Source organism: Mustela putorius, unplaced genomic scaffold (genome assembly GCF_011764305.1).
Source record: "Mustela putorius furo isolate JIRA1106 unplaced genomic scaffold, ASM1176430v1.1 tig00003869_pilon_pilon_pilon, whole genome shotgun sequence".
Classification (NCBI taxonomy): domain Eukaryota; kingdom Metazoa; phylum Chordata; class Mammalia; order Carnivora; family Mustelidae; genus Mustela; species Mustela putorius.
The window spans coordinates 36,602,682-36,620,325 of NW_025422021.1; the positions used below are offsets into that span (position 1 = coordinate 36,602,682).

The 17,644-nt window shown below is 51.5% G+C and overlaps 1 protein-coding gene across 1 annotated transcript in view; it reads right to left on the reverse strand.

The window, feature by feature from the left end:
• The window catches only part of LOC106003317 (maestro heat-like repeat-containing protein family member 2A), a 43,366-nt gene that overhangs the window by 13,261 nt on the left and 12,461 nt on the right, over positions 1-17,644 (reverse strand). The window contains 15 exon segments of the mRNA XM_045066802.1: positions 762-857; positions 1,646-1,754; positions 3,410-3,489; positions 4,461-4,583; positions 5,722-5,874; positions 6,863-6,985; positions 7,199-7,318; positions 12,052-12,159; positions 12,607-12,659; positions 12,917-13,061; positions 13,740-13,780; positions 14,402-14,549; positions 15,361-15,471; positions 15,770-15,889; positions 16,945-17,021. Coding sequence (XP_044922737.1) covers positions 762-857; positions 1,646-1,754; positions 3,410-3,489; positions 4,461-4,583; positions 5,722-5,874; positions 6,863-6,985; positions 7,199-7,318; positions 12,052-12,159; positions 12,607-12,659; positions 12,917-13,061; positions 13,740-13,780; positions 14,402-14,549; positions 15,361-15,471; positions 15,770-15,889; positions 16,945-17,021 — 1,607 coding nt within the window.

Consider the following 17,644-nt stretch of genomic DNA (forward strand, 5'->3'; position numbering starts at 1 on the left):
AGACTTTGTCAACATTTTAAAACTTCTGTTCTTCAAAAGACACATGAAATAAATGGAAACACAAGTCACAGACTGGGGGGAAAATATTTGTAAATCATGTATCTGTCAAGGACTTGTATTCAGAATACATAAAACCTCTGAAAAACTCAATAATAAGAAAGCAAATGGCCCAATTAAAAAGCAACTAGCCATACCTTTCAAAAATGCCAAGATTGTGGAAAATAAAAGAAAACTGGGGAATTGTTCCAGATTTTAAGGAGATTACAGAGACGTGGAAATAAATGCACTGTGTAACCCAGCTTAGATCCTGTATTGGGAAAAGTCACTATAAAGGATATTACTGGGACAATTCATGAAATTTGAATATTAGCCAGAGATTAGAATTGTATCAACATTACAATTCCTGATTTAATCATTGTACTGTTGTTATACACGAAGGTGAGGTGTTCTTGTTCTTGATGTCTGCAACTAACTCTCCATGCTTCAAGAAGTGTGTGTGTGTAAAATAAGAAAAAGAAGGGAAGAGGATGAGAGAAAAGAAAATGGAACAAACTATTAAGAACTGTGACCCTGGATGAAGGGTACATAGGAGTTCTTTGTTCTATTCTTGCAACTTTATAGTATATCTGAAATTTTACTAAAATAAAATTATTGAAGCAATCTTAACACATACCCCTGTTTTCCACAGACCCTGGACCTCACACCAGCTCTCTGAGAGGGGTGGCCATCCCTAGTTCCTGGCCCTCTACCGAGGAACTCACGTGTACCATCTCCTGCAGCCCCTTGGGGTCCAGCTGCCTCTGCATAAGACCCTCCATCAACTGCTCCAAGGCATGCTTCGCATTCGCATACAGGGTCTATGCCAAGAGAGGGGAGCACCGGGCAGCAATGAGGGGGTGTGCGCAGCCACCCACCACGACTCTGCAATGATCCATGCCACGGTTGAGAAGTATGAGGTGGTCTGAAAATCACCCTTTTACTTCTGCTCAGACTGGGTCATTCATACCTATAGTCTCATGTGACATATGAGACAATCTCTGAAGAAGAACCCATTTTACAAAGGAGGAAACTGAACGCCTAGAGTCCAGTTCTTCTGACTCCTCATCCAGGACCAGGACCTTAAGGCTGAGATGGCTACCTGTCCACAAAAGGTTTGTCCTCCTTCTCCACATTATTGCTGGGAAACAGCCATCTAGTCAGGAACTGCATTTCCCAGAACCTCTTTCATCTAGGCATACCATGTGACTATGTCCTGGCCAATCAAAGTGAGAAGTATGGCTCATAAATCCTCCATATTCTTTCTCTTCCTCTCCAGTACCCACAAGGGACCTTGAGCCACACACTGAAGATAGTCAGGCTTCTGTCAGCCAGGTTCCCCCAAAGAAGCAGCTCCATCTCCACCCCAACTGCCAAATGGACTTTACTTGAGTGAGAAATAAACTTTCTTCTTGTTAGATCATGGAGATTTTAGGGCTTAGCTGTTACAGCACCTAACATTGCCTTACACTAACTAATAAGGCCCACTGCACTTTGCTGCCTTTAACCACTCACAGGTGGTTTAGGAGGGTGGGCTCTCAGCACTGCCCGAGTTATCGTAAACTTTCAAGTCCTAACCTAGAAAATGAGGTGGCTCAGAGGGACATACCTGAATGGACTCATTATCCTCTGCTGGGGGTTGGAGAGAAATTACAGAATGAATACTGATATCCATCAGCTCATTGCTTTCCTCGGTGGAGTAGAATGGCTTCAGGTTGCTAAGGAAAGCAGTGACAAGAGGAGAGGTCAGAGGGTAGTTGAGACCGTGCCACCCCCACTGCACAGTTAGGATGCAGAGGCCTGTCACAGAACGAGGGAGAGGTTAGCCTCCCTGGTTGGGGGTGCAGGCATGCATCCTTCCCCACTCAATAGGATAGCAGGAGGGGCCCTGCATCTACCCAGCCACCAGAATCCAGTGACTGTGTCTGTGATTGATGGGGAGACCCAGAGGCCCAAGGCTAGCTCTCCGACTTGATGCCTGCTCTGAGCCTGTCCTTCTCCTGCTCAGAAGTCTTTCCTTGCTCCTCCCTGGCCATAACCACAGACTGCCTCCCAAGCTGGCCTGGCCCAAGGGTTTTCAAGTGATAACTGCACTGCCAGACCAAAAGCACCTTGGAGCTTCTTAGAAATGCAAACTCTCTGGCCCTACATCAGAGCTACTGAATCAAGAATTCCAAATGGAGCCCAGCCATCTGAGCTTTAGTGAACTTTCAGGGGTGGTAGCTGGTTGCTTGAAGCATACCAACTCATTCTTCTCCTATCCTGTCATCAATAGTTCTCAAGCCTAGGTGCATACTGGGGCCACCTACAGAAGCTCTGAGGTGCCCCAGGGCCACATCTGTGGTCCAGGGATCCTAACTGAAAGGTCCAGGGTGGAGTCAGGGTATTGGTATGTTTCACAGGTCCCCAGTTGGCTTGGTTGTGCCTCCAGGATTGGGAACCACCATTCCACTTAACTTTAAAACTCCTGCCCTGCAAGGAGGTGCTGTATTTTGCCCTGCTGGGAGCTTCCAGCTCCTACACAAATCCTGCTATTTTGTGGCAGATGCCAGCACGTTCTGATCACCCCTGTCATATCGACAAAATTGTATCTTGTCAGTAGCCCTCCCTTTTTCTGGTCTCAGATTTTTGTTCTTTTTATTCACCCAAAACCACTGTAATTCCTTCTGTATACACTCGCCTTACCGCTGAGGCCCCAAAGAGATGTTCATGAAATTTACTCAAAATCTGCCTATGTGCTAACTCTTAAGGGCACCGGGTGGGGGGAAGGGTGGGGGGGCCACAACAGATATTTCTGCTATGAGCCTAAATAATGCATCTGCCCCCACAGGTGCAGAATTCCTAGAGACCACCCAGCCCATTCAAATACTAATGCTACTCAACTTCTTCCCCCTTCCCTGCCAGCACTCAGTGGGAGCACTCCAGGAAGGCAAACCTGGGATATTATATCACTTTATATCACTTTGTATTGTAGTTTGTATCACTTTGTATTAACTATATCAGTGCTGTATCAATCAATAAATTCCTCGACCCAACTAAAAGGATGCCATCTCCCTGCTATCCTATTGAGTGTCATTATGCGATTTCTTGCTCAAAATACCCCCTTATGGACTGAAAAACAGCCAGTCACCTCCCAACCCAGGAGAAGAGCCCAACTTGAACTACTGCTGAGAATTAGGAAAAAGACCTGATGGAAGCAGACCCTATGTCCTAGGGCAGCCCACTGCCCCAAGTGCTGCCCCCAAAGCCCCTGCTACAGAGGCAGAGAGGCCAAGTAGGGGCGACCCTCCCCCTCAAGGAACACTGAGGGGTGGTCTCAGTCTTTGGCCCCACCCTCTGAGACACCTGGGGCCAGAACAGAGGCCCAGCTCACCTTAGGTGTGAGAGGGCCTCCATGGCCATGGTCCGCACAGGAGACACCAGGCTGTCGGTGGGCTCTGCCTTGATGGTGGCCTGCCGGGCACAGCAGGGCAGTGAATGAAACATCCAGAGCCTGCCAGTGAAGGCAGTGAGCGTGGGGGCAGCGGCACCCCTCAGGCTGGTGCCCGGGGCCTAGCACTGTACAGGGTGCAGACACCCCCTACAATGTTCTCCCTTTTAAAGGATCACATGGCTGTTAGCATTTTAGGGGAGGCAGCAAAATCTGTTGTGGGAAGGAGTGGGGCTCTAGACAGGCCTGGGGGCTTCTCGCTCAGGCCTGCTGCCTCCTTGCTGTGTGTCCTTGGGCAAAAGGCTTCCCCTGCCTGAGCCATTATGTGTAAAACCAGGTCTGTTTCATGGGGCTGTGGCTGCCTGGTGTGAAGTGGCACATGGACAGATTCTGGCCCAGAGCGGGAGCAGGAGGTTCCCTCCCTCCTCGGGGCCTCCTGTTCCACCCACACCTCGCTTCCCTCAGGGTTGGCTTCAGTCACAGGGGCATACTTTCTAGGAGCCGCAACCTTGGAAGGGAGGGGGGAGGTCTGGGGCTGAAGGGCAGTGGCTGCCTGTACCTCCATCGCCTCCACCAAGGCTTCTAGCCCTCAGGCAGCTGACGTTTTCTAGAACTCACTGAAGCTCTGTGCAAAAAAAGCTTTTAAGACCTGTCTGCGGCTGAACCTGCCCCCTAAGTCCCTCCTGTGGAGAAACACAGGGGCTACAGAAGGGCAGAGCCAGTGAACCTCTGTCCCCCAGCCCTGAACCAGCCACCTTTGGGCACCACCAGATTCCTGGCCATCACACCCTTTGTCAGAGAGACAAATGTCACACTCAGAACCTTACAGGGGGATCGAAGCAGAATGGAGACAGGGAGGGGCTTCAGGAACCCTGCAGCCCCCTTGTTCCTCAGATACCCCGAGGAGCTCTGCAAACCTCTGGCCAAGGAGAAGCTGGCCAGCAGTTAGACCCAAAAACCGCCCAACACCAAGGAAGCCCCCTACCCAGCTTACAATTATAATGCCAGTAAGAGTCATCTTCTGGGCAAATTGAAAGTCTTCCAGGTCCTTGATGTTTTTGATGGCAGTGGTGACCTGCACCACACTCTTCATGAAGGCCATTTTGAGACAGGTGTCCTATTCCCAGACCAAGAAGAGAGAAAGGTTGGAGCAGGTTGTGAGTGAGCCCAAAGACCCCAAGCCACAGCCCTCATCGGGGAGGACCCTCCCTCCATGCCAAAGAAGAGACGTCCAGAGATGTCTCAGAGACATCTGAACGATGGCAGGCCTATTCTGTCCTTCAGCTCCCTTAACTGAGCTTCTGCCGTATGGCCAGAAGGCCAGCCAGGGGCCAGACAAGGCACAGCACTCTGGCGCCCTCTGAAAACACCACCTCCCTCCGGCCCCCGACACCTGTGTCGAAGGACAGCTATGACCGTCTGTGGGCATCTTCCCTGGCCAAGGACCCCGAACCATGTGTGTTGCCACAGAGACAAAAGAAGTTGAGATAAAATTGTTTCTGCTTTTACAACATGGATGAGCTTTGAGGATGTTATGCTAAATGAAACAAGCCAGTCACAAAAAGGCAAATACTGTGTGAGCGCAGTTCCATAAGATTCCTGGGGTGCTGAACTTTTAGAGACAGGGAGTGTGGGTTGCCAGGGACCGGGGAGGGCAGCATGAGCATATGATCACCAGGTGCTTTTCCATTCCAATAAGATGAAGAGCTCTGCAGACAGCTGCTGGGGACAGTCACACAGCAACGTGAATGTCCTTAATCCCGCAGAAGCATGATTATCATGGCAGATTTTATGGCATGTGTATCTGACCACAGTTTAAAAAAACAATAATGAAACAATTTTTGCTTTATTCTGTGTTTCTGCCTCCTTGCCCTTCCAAGAAAGCAGCAAGTCCCTCTGCCTCCCTGAGGACATTCCCACTTCTTATCCCTTGTTAAAGGGCTTCGGTCAGATGTCAGGAGGGGAGGGGGCAGAGGGAGTGAGCGAGGCTGGGAAGCGGGGGGGGAGGTCTATCCTGTGACTTCTGGGACCAACACTCACCTGCCCACCAGCATTGTGGGGGAAGGCTGTCCGCCCCCCGCCCCAACTTCCCTCCACACCAGAGAACAGCACAGTTTGAGGCAATGGGTTTCCCAAAAGCTGGGGAGTTGGGTGGGACTCCTGGCTGTCTGCTGGGTGGGGATGGGTGCTCAGATAGTGAAGCAGGAGACTCTGCCGGACTGGCTCGGATGTGGGGGTGTGGCACGTGGGGTTACCTGGCAGCTGCTGGAGTAGTGATGAATGATCTTAGCTGTGATGGGGTTGTCCACGTGGGTGAGGAGCAGCTGGGGGTGACAGTACGAGGCCACGCAGCTGTACATCACCATGAGGGCGCTCTTCACTGTCTCCCGCCTCCAGGGGTGGTCCTTCTGCGAGCCCAGTGAAAAGAGGAAGAACCACTGGATATGCATGAGGGAAGGGCGGGGGGGGTCTGCTCAACTTGCCCTTCTGAGAGGGAGCAGGGCCACCCTGGCTGCAAGTGGATGGTCTCTGGTCACGTGGCCAAAGGAGCCGTAGAGTCAGCAGAAATGGCTTTCCGGGTGCCTGAAATGCTCATTCATCCGATGTACCTTTATTGAGCACCTACTATTTGCCAGGCACTGGGGACACAGCGGGGAACCACTCACACCAGGGCCCACCCCCACAGAAGATTCAGTCCAGCAAGATGCCAGCAGCACCCATTCACTGGGAGCAGGTGGTCTGTGGGGACACGGCTAAACAGAGGCCACCTGTACACTCCTTCATAGCTTCACCTGCCAGGCTCTTGCTCTGGGCCATGGTCTCTCGTGATATCAAGAATCCAGTGGGAACAAGCCTGGGATGAGGTGTTATAGGGCCACCAAACCCATCATGGAGGGTGGGCAGGGGTGCTTGGGGCTCTGTGTCCTGTGGCAGAGAGGGGCAGCCTCCAGAGGCCAGCCCACGGCTTCCCCGCGGCCAGCGGCATGTCCTCCGACAAGCTGCAGCGTCCTCTCCTAAGGACAGTGGGCCTGACAGCCCCTCCACCCCAGTACACTGATTCACTGAGGCCGAGCTCCCAGCATGACCGAAGAGGCCACTGAGCTCTACATGAGCAGCTTCTTCAGCTCCACTGGGGCTGTGTGAGGCCTGCATCCCCTCCAGCACCCAGAGGGAGACTCGCCGCTGCTCTGAGGAGCCCACATCGGGATTCCCTTTGTAGTGTCTGGATCCTGAAAAGGCCCACCTCGTGTTCTTTAGATTATCCAAGGGCTTTGTGGGAGGGGCTGATTCTAAGGGCAGTTTGGTCTTGAGACCCAGCAAGGACCTCGGCTGAGTGCTGAAGGCACTGGTCTATGAGGCCCCTAGAGACTGGACTGGGGAGCGAGGGTGACTCACTCGCCAAGCGCCAATCTGCCAAGACTGCTCCGACTCCTGGATCCTCTCCTCGAAGTCATGGAGCACATTCAGCACTGTCTTCACCTGGCCGCGGGCACACAGGCCAAAGCACAGAATCACGCCCTGCAGGAAGACCCGGCTGGCTGGAGCGAGGGCGGGGGGCCGAGGCCACAGGAGGACCCCCACCCCTGCACATACGTATACACATGGCACACACACACACCAGTAGACACACAGGCATGCGTGCACTCACGCACACTCAAGCATGCCTAGGCCCATAACCCCCTAGGGTCAGAGGAGTCTGCTGCACAGGAAGGGGCTGCAGGGCCCCCTCACCTCCCGGTCAAAGTCATTGCCATAGTCTGTCTTGTACAACAGCTCCAGCAGCAGCACCTCCACCTTGTCGGCCTCCAGGCCTGTGGCCAGCGTGAAGCCGAGGGCCCGATACAGAAAGCCCTGGAAAGGCAAGGGACAAAGGGAGCCTCAGCCTCTCGGCTCTGCTTGCCAGGGGTCACCTCCATGGGGGCCCCCTACCCCCGACACTCTAGATTGTCTGTTTCAATGCGCAGATACCTACGCATTTCGTAGAGTCTTTGAAATAAACATTCAGGTGTTCTGGAGTGTTTTATATTATAAACAAGCGTTTGTGAGGGTGTGGCACCTGGGGTTACCTGGCAGCTGCTGGAGTAGCGATGAATGATCTTAGCGGTGTACTATAAACACGAACGTATTCTAAACGCTGAGGGCCAAATTTCCTTCCTATAGAGGTTGAATGAATTTCCCCTCACACTAACAAATTAAAGAGCACCTGGGGACAAGCTGTGCTGAGTGCCCTTGCACATTGTCACCATCTGGTCTCTGAATCCCCGCCCTGTGTTCTTTGCCCATTTCCCATTGACTTATTCTTCCTGTTTTCCTTTTAGCTCGTAAGAGCCTCAGGTGTGTATATGGAGAAACCACAAGAACAAACATGTCTTGTTTCACTTAACCCACATAGCAACGGTAGATACGGTAGATACGGTTGCTGTTTTGCGAGATGGAAATGCAAGTGGGCGGTGGTAGAACCGGGATTTTTAAATCAAACGTTGTCTGGGGCGCCTGGTGTGTGTGGTGCCTCAGTGGGTTGAGCATCTGACCTTCAGTTTCAGCTCACGTTCTGGTTTTGGGATCATGAGATCGAGCCCTTCATTGGGCTCTGAGCTCAAGCACAGAGTCTGCCTGAGGATTCTCCCTCTCCCTCTGCCCCTCCACCTGCTCCCTCAAAATTAATCAATCAATAAAGTCTTCAAAAAAAAAAAAAATCACGCATCATCCCAGGCTCCTTTCTTAAGGATCACATACCAGAAGCCTCAACCAGCAGATCACTCCATTGCTGTATTTCTCCCAAGGGTCTCTGTTCCTTTTTAATTTTACTTATTGCAACTTCTTTTGTCACACAGAAAACATTCACTTTCACAGAGCAAAGTTGTTTCCTTTATGTATATGAAGGCCCCTTCTGTGTCAAGCTTAAAAGCTATTTGTTGATGTACTCTGGTCATTCACAGTTTTCTTTCATTTGGTACACTTCAATCTTTGATCCATCCCGAGAGAGTAAATCCCTCCTTCGTGAGCTTTATTGTCAATATGTTCTGAGCCATTCTCTTAGACTCGTTCATTCAGGTGAACTTGGAAATAATCTAGTTGAATTCCATAAAATTGTCCAATGTCCACAAAAACTCCTTTTGGGGACGTGACAGGGAAGTACCTTGTACCGCAGGTTAATTTGAACAACGTGGGTGCCTTTCCAACATGGAGACTTCCCATCCGAAAGCAAAAGATGTGTCAATGTCATTTCGTTTCTCTCATTGTTCCTGCACCTCCTTGTCATTTCGTGCTCCTACGCTGGTTCCACATACGTCACTTCATCAATAATGTCTTCAATTACATGTTTACGTTGTGTCGCTACTTGGAATGGGATCTTTTTTCACTATATCATATTTTTGTTTTATTTGTTTCTGGGAAAGAGAATGATTTCTGCATATCAGTTTTGGGAGAAGATTGGCTCTGACAACAGGGGCTGCAATTCTGGAAGCTACTGGGGGCCACCTTGCTTCTACAGGGAGGTGCTGGCTGAGCGATGAAGAGACAGGAGGGTCCTGGTGAAGTTCCCTGAGCCGCTGTATCCAACTGTGCCTTCTTGAGTTTTCTAAGCCAGTAAAATCCTGCTTACTGATTTACTTTCCCTAAGCAAGGTGAATAATGGCAATACGGTTGAATTCTTTAAATACTACATAATTTTTCTTTTTTCTTTTCATTTTTAAAAAGATTTTATTTATTTATTTGACAGAGAGAGAGAGGGAGAGAGAAAGAGAGAGACCACAAGTAGGCAGAGAGGCAGGCAGAGAGAGAGAGTGAAGCAGGCTCTCTGCTGAGCAGAGAGCCCGATGTGGGACTCTATCCCAGGACCCCGAGATCATGACCTGAGCCGAAGGCAGACGCTTAACCCATGGAGCCACCCAGGAGCCCCTTTTCTTTTCTTTTTAAAGGGACCCAGACCCCCACATGCAGCCCCTCATTGGATGTGTCTGGAATCTTGGAAGCTTGACTGCCCTACGTTCTGTTATAAAGGAACCTCGAGAGGCTCCAGCAAGGGAGAGCAGCTATTTGCATGCCCTTGACCCAGCAACCTTGTTCCTCCTCTATGGAGCAAGGTCATCTTCTTGGATCAGGCAGGCAGCTTCAGGAGAGACACGCATGGAGCTGTGAGGGAGGACGGGGATACCCAGTTAGCCAGGCGGACAGCCTGAATCAACCCCGGCGACCAATGGGGTGACAGATGTCCCAGCCAGATCACCCTCACATCCTATGTACAACTTTCTTCCAAATGGACATCGGTCCTTATATTGACATTGAATAAAATCTTAAGCCTACACATGTATGTTTAGCTATAGAGGAGTCTCTATAAGACAGCCCTGCTTTTTGTTATTTTACCTACTCACCTATCCAGGCTATCTTTTGGAACAAACACAATTTTTGGTTGACACCTGTAAGAAGCTTTCCTTAGACAGCTCTTTGAAATATAGTTCACATACCATAAAATTAACCCACTTAACGTTGACGGATTCAGTGGTCTATTCACAGAGTTGCGCAACCATCAGCACAACCTAAACCTAGAACATTTGGATCACTACCCTCCCCCCATGAAAGAAATCTCAGACCTCTAACAGTCACTGCACATTTCCTGCAGCCTCTTACACCCACTAATCTTTCTCTCTCTACAAAGATGTCTATTCTGGACATTATAAGTAGACAAAATCATATAGTATGTGGGGTTTGGGTTCCTTTGCATCTGGCTTCTGTCACTTAGCATGATGTCTCCAAGGGTCAATCTTTCTGTACCATAAATCAGTACTTCGTTCCTTTTAACGGTTGAATAATAGTCCATTGTACAGATAGACCACATTTTGTTTATCCTTTTGTCCACTGGCGGGCATCTGGGTTGCTTCTACTTTTTGGCTATGTGAATAACACTACAGTGAATATTTATGTATGAGTTTTTGTATGGATGTATGTTTCCGTTTCCCCTGGGCATATACAACTCAGAGCAGAATTCCTGGGTTATATGGTAACTCTGTATTTAACACTTCCAGGAACTGGCTTTCCATTCCCATCGGCAGTATATAAGTGTTTGCACTTCTCTACATTTTTACCAACACTTGTTATTATCTTTTGTATTATAGCCATCCTAGTGGGTGTGAGGAAGTATGTCCCTGCGGCTTTGATTTGCATTTTCCCTAATGGTGATAATCTTGAACATTTTTTCCTGTGCTTATTCACCATGTATGTACCTTCTTCAAAAAATATCTATTCATATCATTTGCCCATTTCTGAACTGGCTTGTTTTTTTGTTATTGAGTGAGAAGAGCTCTTCATATATTCTAGATACAAGTCCCTTACCAAGGACTTAATTTGCAAATATTTTCTCTCATGCCAAGGGTTGTTTTTTCGTTTTCTTGATGGTTTGATTTTCAGCATAAGAGTTTTTCTTTCTGATGATGTTCAAGTTATCTATATTTTCTTTCTTCACTCATGCTTTTGGTGCCATATCTAAGGCTTTGCACAAAATCAGCTGACAGCAAATGTGAGGTTTATTTCTGTACTTTCTATTCTTTTTTTTTTTTTCTATTACATCAATCTGTCTGCCCATCCTTATGCCAGTACTATGTTGTCTTGTTTACTGCAGTTGTGTGAAGCAGTCTTGAAATTGCAAAACTTGAGTCCTCCAACTTTGGTCTTTCTCTTAATCATAATTACGTTGGCCATTCTGGGTCCCTTGTATTCCCAAATGGATTGTTAGGATCAGCTTGTCAATCTCTAAAAAAAAAAAAAAAGAAAGAAAGAAAGGAAGGAAGGAAGGAGTGTGGCTGGGAGTGACAGAGGGAGGGAGGGAAAGGGAAGGGAAGAAGGCAGGCAGGCAGACAGGTGGACAGGCAGACAAACCAGCTAGGGTTCATGACAAGGATCACAATGAATCTGTAGAGACATTTGCGGAGTATGCCATCTTGACCATATCGCCTTCCAATCTGAGAACATGGATCCTTTCCATTAACTGAGACCTTCTCTAATTTCTATCAATAATGTTCATAGTATTATAAAGACAATGAATGAAATACACATGTGACCATGAGCCAGGAGCTGGATGGGTCAAGTGTACACAACGACATCCCGCAATCTGCCAGTGGGATTGGGGACAGTTGAAGGTCGTGCTCCAAACCTCAGCTTGCTCGCTCTTTCTTTGTCCCTTCCTGACCTCATCATCTTCACGTCCAAGCTAGAACTCAGCACGCCCTTTAGCCTTCTGTGGTTCAGTGTCATCCCCATCATTTTCACCATTTGTCAAAACCTGTTCAGACATCTCGATTCTTGCCTATTGGACTCCGCTAGGAGACCACATCAGGTGGAGAGCAAAGTGAGAGGATCGGGAATCTGGCTACTGGAGAAGAGATCCCCCAGCTTCAACACAGCAGTTTCTTAAAGAAAAACAAAACAGAACAAGACACAAAAACCCACTGGCCTAGACCACCCATGTCTCCTCACAGGACCCCGTAGACAGCCACGGGTGCAGCTGGTCTCACACACAGTGCGAGCCTCCATCCCACCATCCCTGGAGGCCCTTCCCTGTCTTAACGGTCCTGACACTGAGCACAAACCTTTTCCAGGGAGGGGCTGTCGAAGCTTTCGATCTGGTTGTTCAGCTCCTTGCTCAGACGCAAGCTCCAATTGGAACCTCGGGTCTTCTTAAGGGAATTTCTCAGAAACTGAGGAGGCAGAAGATGTCACTGGGCAATGCCATATGTCCCCAGTCCTGTTCTCTCCCAAGCTCCAGGAGCACTGTGTGATCTTGAGCAGTGACTCCCCCTCTCTAACCCTCTTCCCCAATCTCTAGATTGCTCCACCCATCGAACCCTGACCCAGTGCTAACATTCTGGGGGCCTGGGAAACAGCTGTGGTTTGGGGGCTGGAAGGAGGAGGTCACCCCTATGCTGCTTTCCTGAACACTTGGTCCCTGAGGATAGAAGGCTCTCTGTTCTCCTTTGCTAATGGATACAGCTGTAGACATGCTTGGCACCCTCCACCCCAAGTTTTCTTGGGGGTGTCCTTTAGGGACTCCTGAACTCTCCACACATCAACCCCACCAAGGGGCCTGCCATGCACTCCTCCTCTTGCTCCCGACCCAACCTCAGCAAGCAGGATCAAGTCTTTACCTGAATCAGCTTGTCCTCCCAAGTTTTCTGATTCCAAGTAAACTCAGTATGTTCTGCAGAAAGAAGGTCCACACCTGCGGACTTCTTCAGCTGCTCCCCTCTGGATCAGCCTCCTTAGTCAGGCATTCAAAGCCCTCCATGCATGGTCTCAGCACATGCTGCATTTCCCTCCCCGCTTCCCCAAAGACCCAAATAGGCCTCACGGGTCTACCCTGAGCTTTGGTTCTTGCTGCTCAGTCCCTGTGATTAGTACTCCAGCATGCACACTAAGAGAGGAGCTGACTTGGGTTTGGTGCCCTGGATGCCTCACCTTCCAGGTACTTGACCAGCAGTGGGATCTCCAGCTCCCACATGTCAGCCATGGAGGGAGCAATGCTCTGTCTCAGGGTCCTCAGGAGGTTGAGCATGGCTATCCCTCGGCCCTCCCCCTTATAGGGGGATGACATCATCAGCACCTGGGGAGCACCAAGACTCCAGTGGGGGCCTGCCCCAAGCTGGGCAGTGCCAGGCATTTTGTTCCCAGAAAAAGAAGAAGAGGGGTAAGATAGTGGGCTTTCTCCCCACCCCAGGCTTCCACGGGGTGTGGATTAGCGCCCATAGTCAACATAAGGAGGAAATCCGGGGCACCCGCGTGGCTCAGTCATTTAAGCGTTTGACTCTTAGGTCATGATCTCAGGGTCATGAGATCGAGCCCCACGTCAGGTTCTGTGCTGGGTATGGAGTCTGCTTGGGATTCTCTCTCTTCCTCTCCCTTTGCCCCTCTCCCCACTCTCTCTCTCCCCCTAATAAAAAAGAAAAAAAAAAAGAGGAGGACGAGAAGGCCCAGGTAAATGCCTATGAAGGACCCCTGGGGGCAGGCAGGCCATTGGCAGTGTCCTGGAGTTGTTTAGGGGCTGCTCAAAGAATGAGCAGAGGAATCCAGGAGCATGTCCTCACCAGGTCCCAGGGCATCCGAACACACTGCCGATGCCACGTCTACCCAAGAGGAATGAAAGGGACCCAGAAAGCTCTGTCCTCCCAAGTGTCTAGCTCCCTCCTCCCACTGGAGACTTCAGGAATTAGGAGCTCAAGGGAGGGGGGCCATAGGCAATGGCCTCAGTCAGGCCAGGGCATAGCCTGGGGGAGCCACTCACCAGGAGACGGGCCAAGAGTTTCTGGGGTGCAGGAAGGTCCACTGAGGAAGAAGGAGACGTGAACCTACTCCAGTTGCCCAGTTCATACCAGGACAGGTCCCCAGACCCCTAGGGCCCGTGCCCCTGAGAAGGGCTCTGCCCTGGAAGGTACTTCCCCAATCAACCCATTGCCCCCAGAACAGAAAATGGGTTAGCACAGGGACCACTGATATGTCCATAAGGAACCTCATTTTCATTGGTTTAGCCTGGGACGAGGAGAGAATCAATGACATCATTAGAAGATGTCAGGGGGCGGCCTAGCCCAGAGTCCAGGTAAGGACATGAAGAAGACCCTCCCCCCCATTTGCCATCCCTGGGTCCTGAAAGGCTCCTAAAACCATACCCACCACCAGCAACGCCCATCCAGCAAAGCTCCAGGCCCATGTGAACAGCTCCCTTGGAAGAGCAGTGTCACCCCTCTGTTGGGGGAGGGGAACTCGGGGAATGAACCGCCAAAGCAGGTTTGCACAATTTTAACACATCCTCAGACACAGTAAGGATGGGCCTTCAGCCTGGCTGGCTGGGATCCCGGCGGCTTCCTGGAAATAGCAGAGCGGCTACTTCCCGGGACACCAGTAGTCCACCGGCCCTATCTCACAGGCTATGGCAGGGAGGCTGCCCACCGTGCCTGCTCTTGCCGGCCACGCTGGCCTCCACGTCCTTGGTGTGGAGCTGGCGTTCTGCCAGGTTTGTGAGGCTGATGCAGATGGGGGTCAAGGCCTCCGTGTAATCCGTCTCCATGATATAGCACAGGAGCCTCAGCCAAAACTCCTGGGTTGGGGAGCAGGGAGGAGGAAGCGTTAGCTGGGGCACTCACGGCCGAGTAGGAGCCCCATCTCGCTGCTGCACAGCTCACCTGCTCTAAGCAGCGGCTCGACAGATTGGAACTCCCATTACCCTCCTCAGTACTTCTGGTCTTAAGATAGACTGCCCCCCGGACAGGGAGCATCTAGCCCGAGGCCTCACTTAAAAGACAGTGATCCCCTCCTTGTGCTATGATGGCAATTTTTTTCTACTTTTCTTTGCTACATCACAGTGCGTTGCCATGAAAAGTTGGCACATTTGTTCCTCCTTCAGCCTGTGTCCTCCTTGGGGTTATACTGAGCTCTTTGAGCATGTGGCCTTCATGTCTTCATAGTAGGAACTCACTGGATGCTTGTGGAATTAATCCATTAAAATTATCTCTGCACACACACACACACACAAACACACACACACCTAGACTGACGGGGCTTTAAGGAAATTGACACATTACCTGCTCTAAGTCAATGGATACATACTGAGACCCACTGTGTGCCAGGCACTGCCTTAGCCTCTGGGACACTAAGTTCCCACCAAGGACCCAGCTCTGGAACCAGATCTTCAAGAACAAGAGCTCAGGCAATAGGAAGATGAGGGGCCCCTCCAGACATCCCAGACAGTGGGAATGGGAGAAGCAAGAGCGCAGAACCCTGGGCATGCCCCATCCTCCCTGGAGCCCGGGGCACAGGGAGCATGCAAGCCAAACTGTCAGCTGCAGGGGCCCCACCAAGGGGGCAGCCCCACACAGGGGGCTGGCTGCAGGGGTGTGGGTCACACTCACATTGGTCATCCCACTGACGGAAGAGGTTATGATCTTCACGGTGTCCATGGTGACTTTGTGGACCATCTTCTCCTCCAGGTCCCTCTGATAAAAGCTCTCTCGGTGATTTGTCTGGAAACCAGAACCAAGGGGGTCCCAACTCTTGGGCCGGCAGGGGCTTGCTGCAATCTCGGGCATGGTCTCCTCATGCCTCTGAGGCTCAATGCCCAGATACTGGGTCTCCAGGGTTTTCTAGATGTACTGCCCACACCTCTACCTACAGCTCACCGTGAGCCCAGGCACTGGTGTCCTGAACGTAGAGATGGGAGCAGAATCAAGCATGGGGGCAGCAAGGAGATTCTTCCCTGAGGCTCTGGAAACTACTTCCCAAGACCAACTGCACCATGGTCTGCCTATCAGGGCCACTCACCAGCTTGTAGGTGGACAGAGTCAGCTGCACGGACACGTACTTCAGGCCCCAGCCTTTGATCCTGTCCTGGTAGCCAGACAGAGCCAACTGGCCGATGATGCGGAGAATAGCCATCCTCACCTGAGGGGACAGGACGGTGGACATACAGGAATTGGGGCGGGCTCCATGGTGGGGAGGCTCTGCACCTAATTCCCAATGTTGGCCCATGAAGCAGCTAGGAATTCAGAGTGCTCAGGGTGGGAAGAGGCCTCAGAGGCAGTAGCCCACTCCATCCACCACCCCCTGCCCCATCCAGAGAATCTCACTGGGCAGCATGACCAGCCAGGAGCCTTATCTCCGATCTCAGGCAGCCCTGTTGGGGACAGCCTGACTCTTACCCAGGGCTCCCCAGGCTTGGGCTCAGGCTTGCTATATGGGCTGGCTGTCCTCTCTTGACAGCCTGCACATTTTTGAGAACAGCTCTGCCTAAATCTCCAGCCCAAACCCCTCCCCCACCCCATCTCACGCCCTCTCCCGTCAGTGCAGACCCTCGCCTTCCTGGACCTCCCCTCCCCAGGGGCCATGCAGCAGCGGCCTGCAGAGCCTACAACCAGAACTGAAGCTACATTGCAAGGTGGCCCTGGCTCCAGCGCAGTCTGGACTGTGGGGTTTTTTAGCCTTTATTTGCTATGTGGGCTGGCTGTCCTCTCTTGAGGACAGGGTGTCTCCCTCTGCTGCCTTGTTCAAATGCAATAAAGGTTTTACAAAACCCTTGGGCAGCCTTTATTTGCTATGTGGGCTGGCTGTCCTCTCTTGAGGACAGGGTGTCTCCCTCTGCTGCCTTGTTCAAATGCAATAAAGGTTTTACAAAACCCTTGGGCAACCCCGCAGCTCTGGATGAAACCAGATTCACTCCGCCTCTCCTCCGTCCAGGGTGGTGTCTGAGCTCCTTCATTGGGAAACTCTGGGTCCTCCACGCGAGCAAGTGTCTCAGGAGCAGGACCACAGCTCGGGGGGCACCTGTCCTCAACCCTGCTCAGTGCTGGCTGGGAGGCTAGGCTTCCCATCAGAGAGCCGGCAGCATGTGGCCCCTGCCCACAGAGTGGGAGAGGAGTGAAGGCCACCCACAGGACCTCCCTCTGCTTCCCCGCAGAGTGTCCCAAACACCAGCCCCTTCCAGGTCTCTGCCCTGTTACCTTGAAGCGGGTGTCAGAGAGGGTGTTCTTGACAACCCGGATGGCCAGGCAGATGGTCCTGATATTCATTCTGGGCTCTGAAAGAGGAAAACCAGCCTGGAGGGCCACCAGCCCCAGAGCTGGGCTCTCAGGAGATGCCTGGGAGTAGTGAGACTCCCAGAGCACCAGGCACACCGGCCACCTTCCCCCCAGAGCCAGGCGTCAGGTGGCTTGGGCCTCCTGAGAGCCTCTGACTGCCACCACGGCTCAGGGACACCTCCCTCGGAAGCTTCTCTGGCCACCTCCTCATCCTTTCAACCTGTCCCCCACCCCACCTGGCCGGGGAGGGCTTTGTTTCTGTGCCTCAGTCCCTTGGCCTCTGCTTTGTGATCCTCTTCAGAACCCAGGTGGACTGTCCTAGAGAGCATGTCTCCACCTGCAAGTCCTTCAGGGCGGCACCCAGGGCCAGGCACGCACAGGCATGGGCACAGGCTGCAAAGCACAGCAGGGCAGAGGCTGCTGCGTTCAAAACTTGTGTCGGCCACATCCTAGCCATGTGACCTCAGGTGAACGCCTCAGCCCCCACTGCCTCAGTTTCCCTACCTTTAAAGTATGGATAATATTAGGGTGCTGGGTGGCTCAGTCAGCTAAGCATCTGCCTTCAACTCAGGTCATGATCCCGGGGTCCTGGGATCAAGTCCCAGGTGGGGCTCCCACCTGG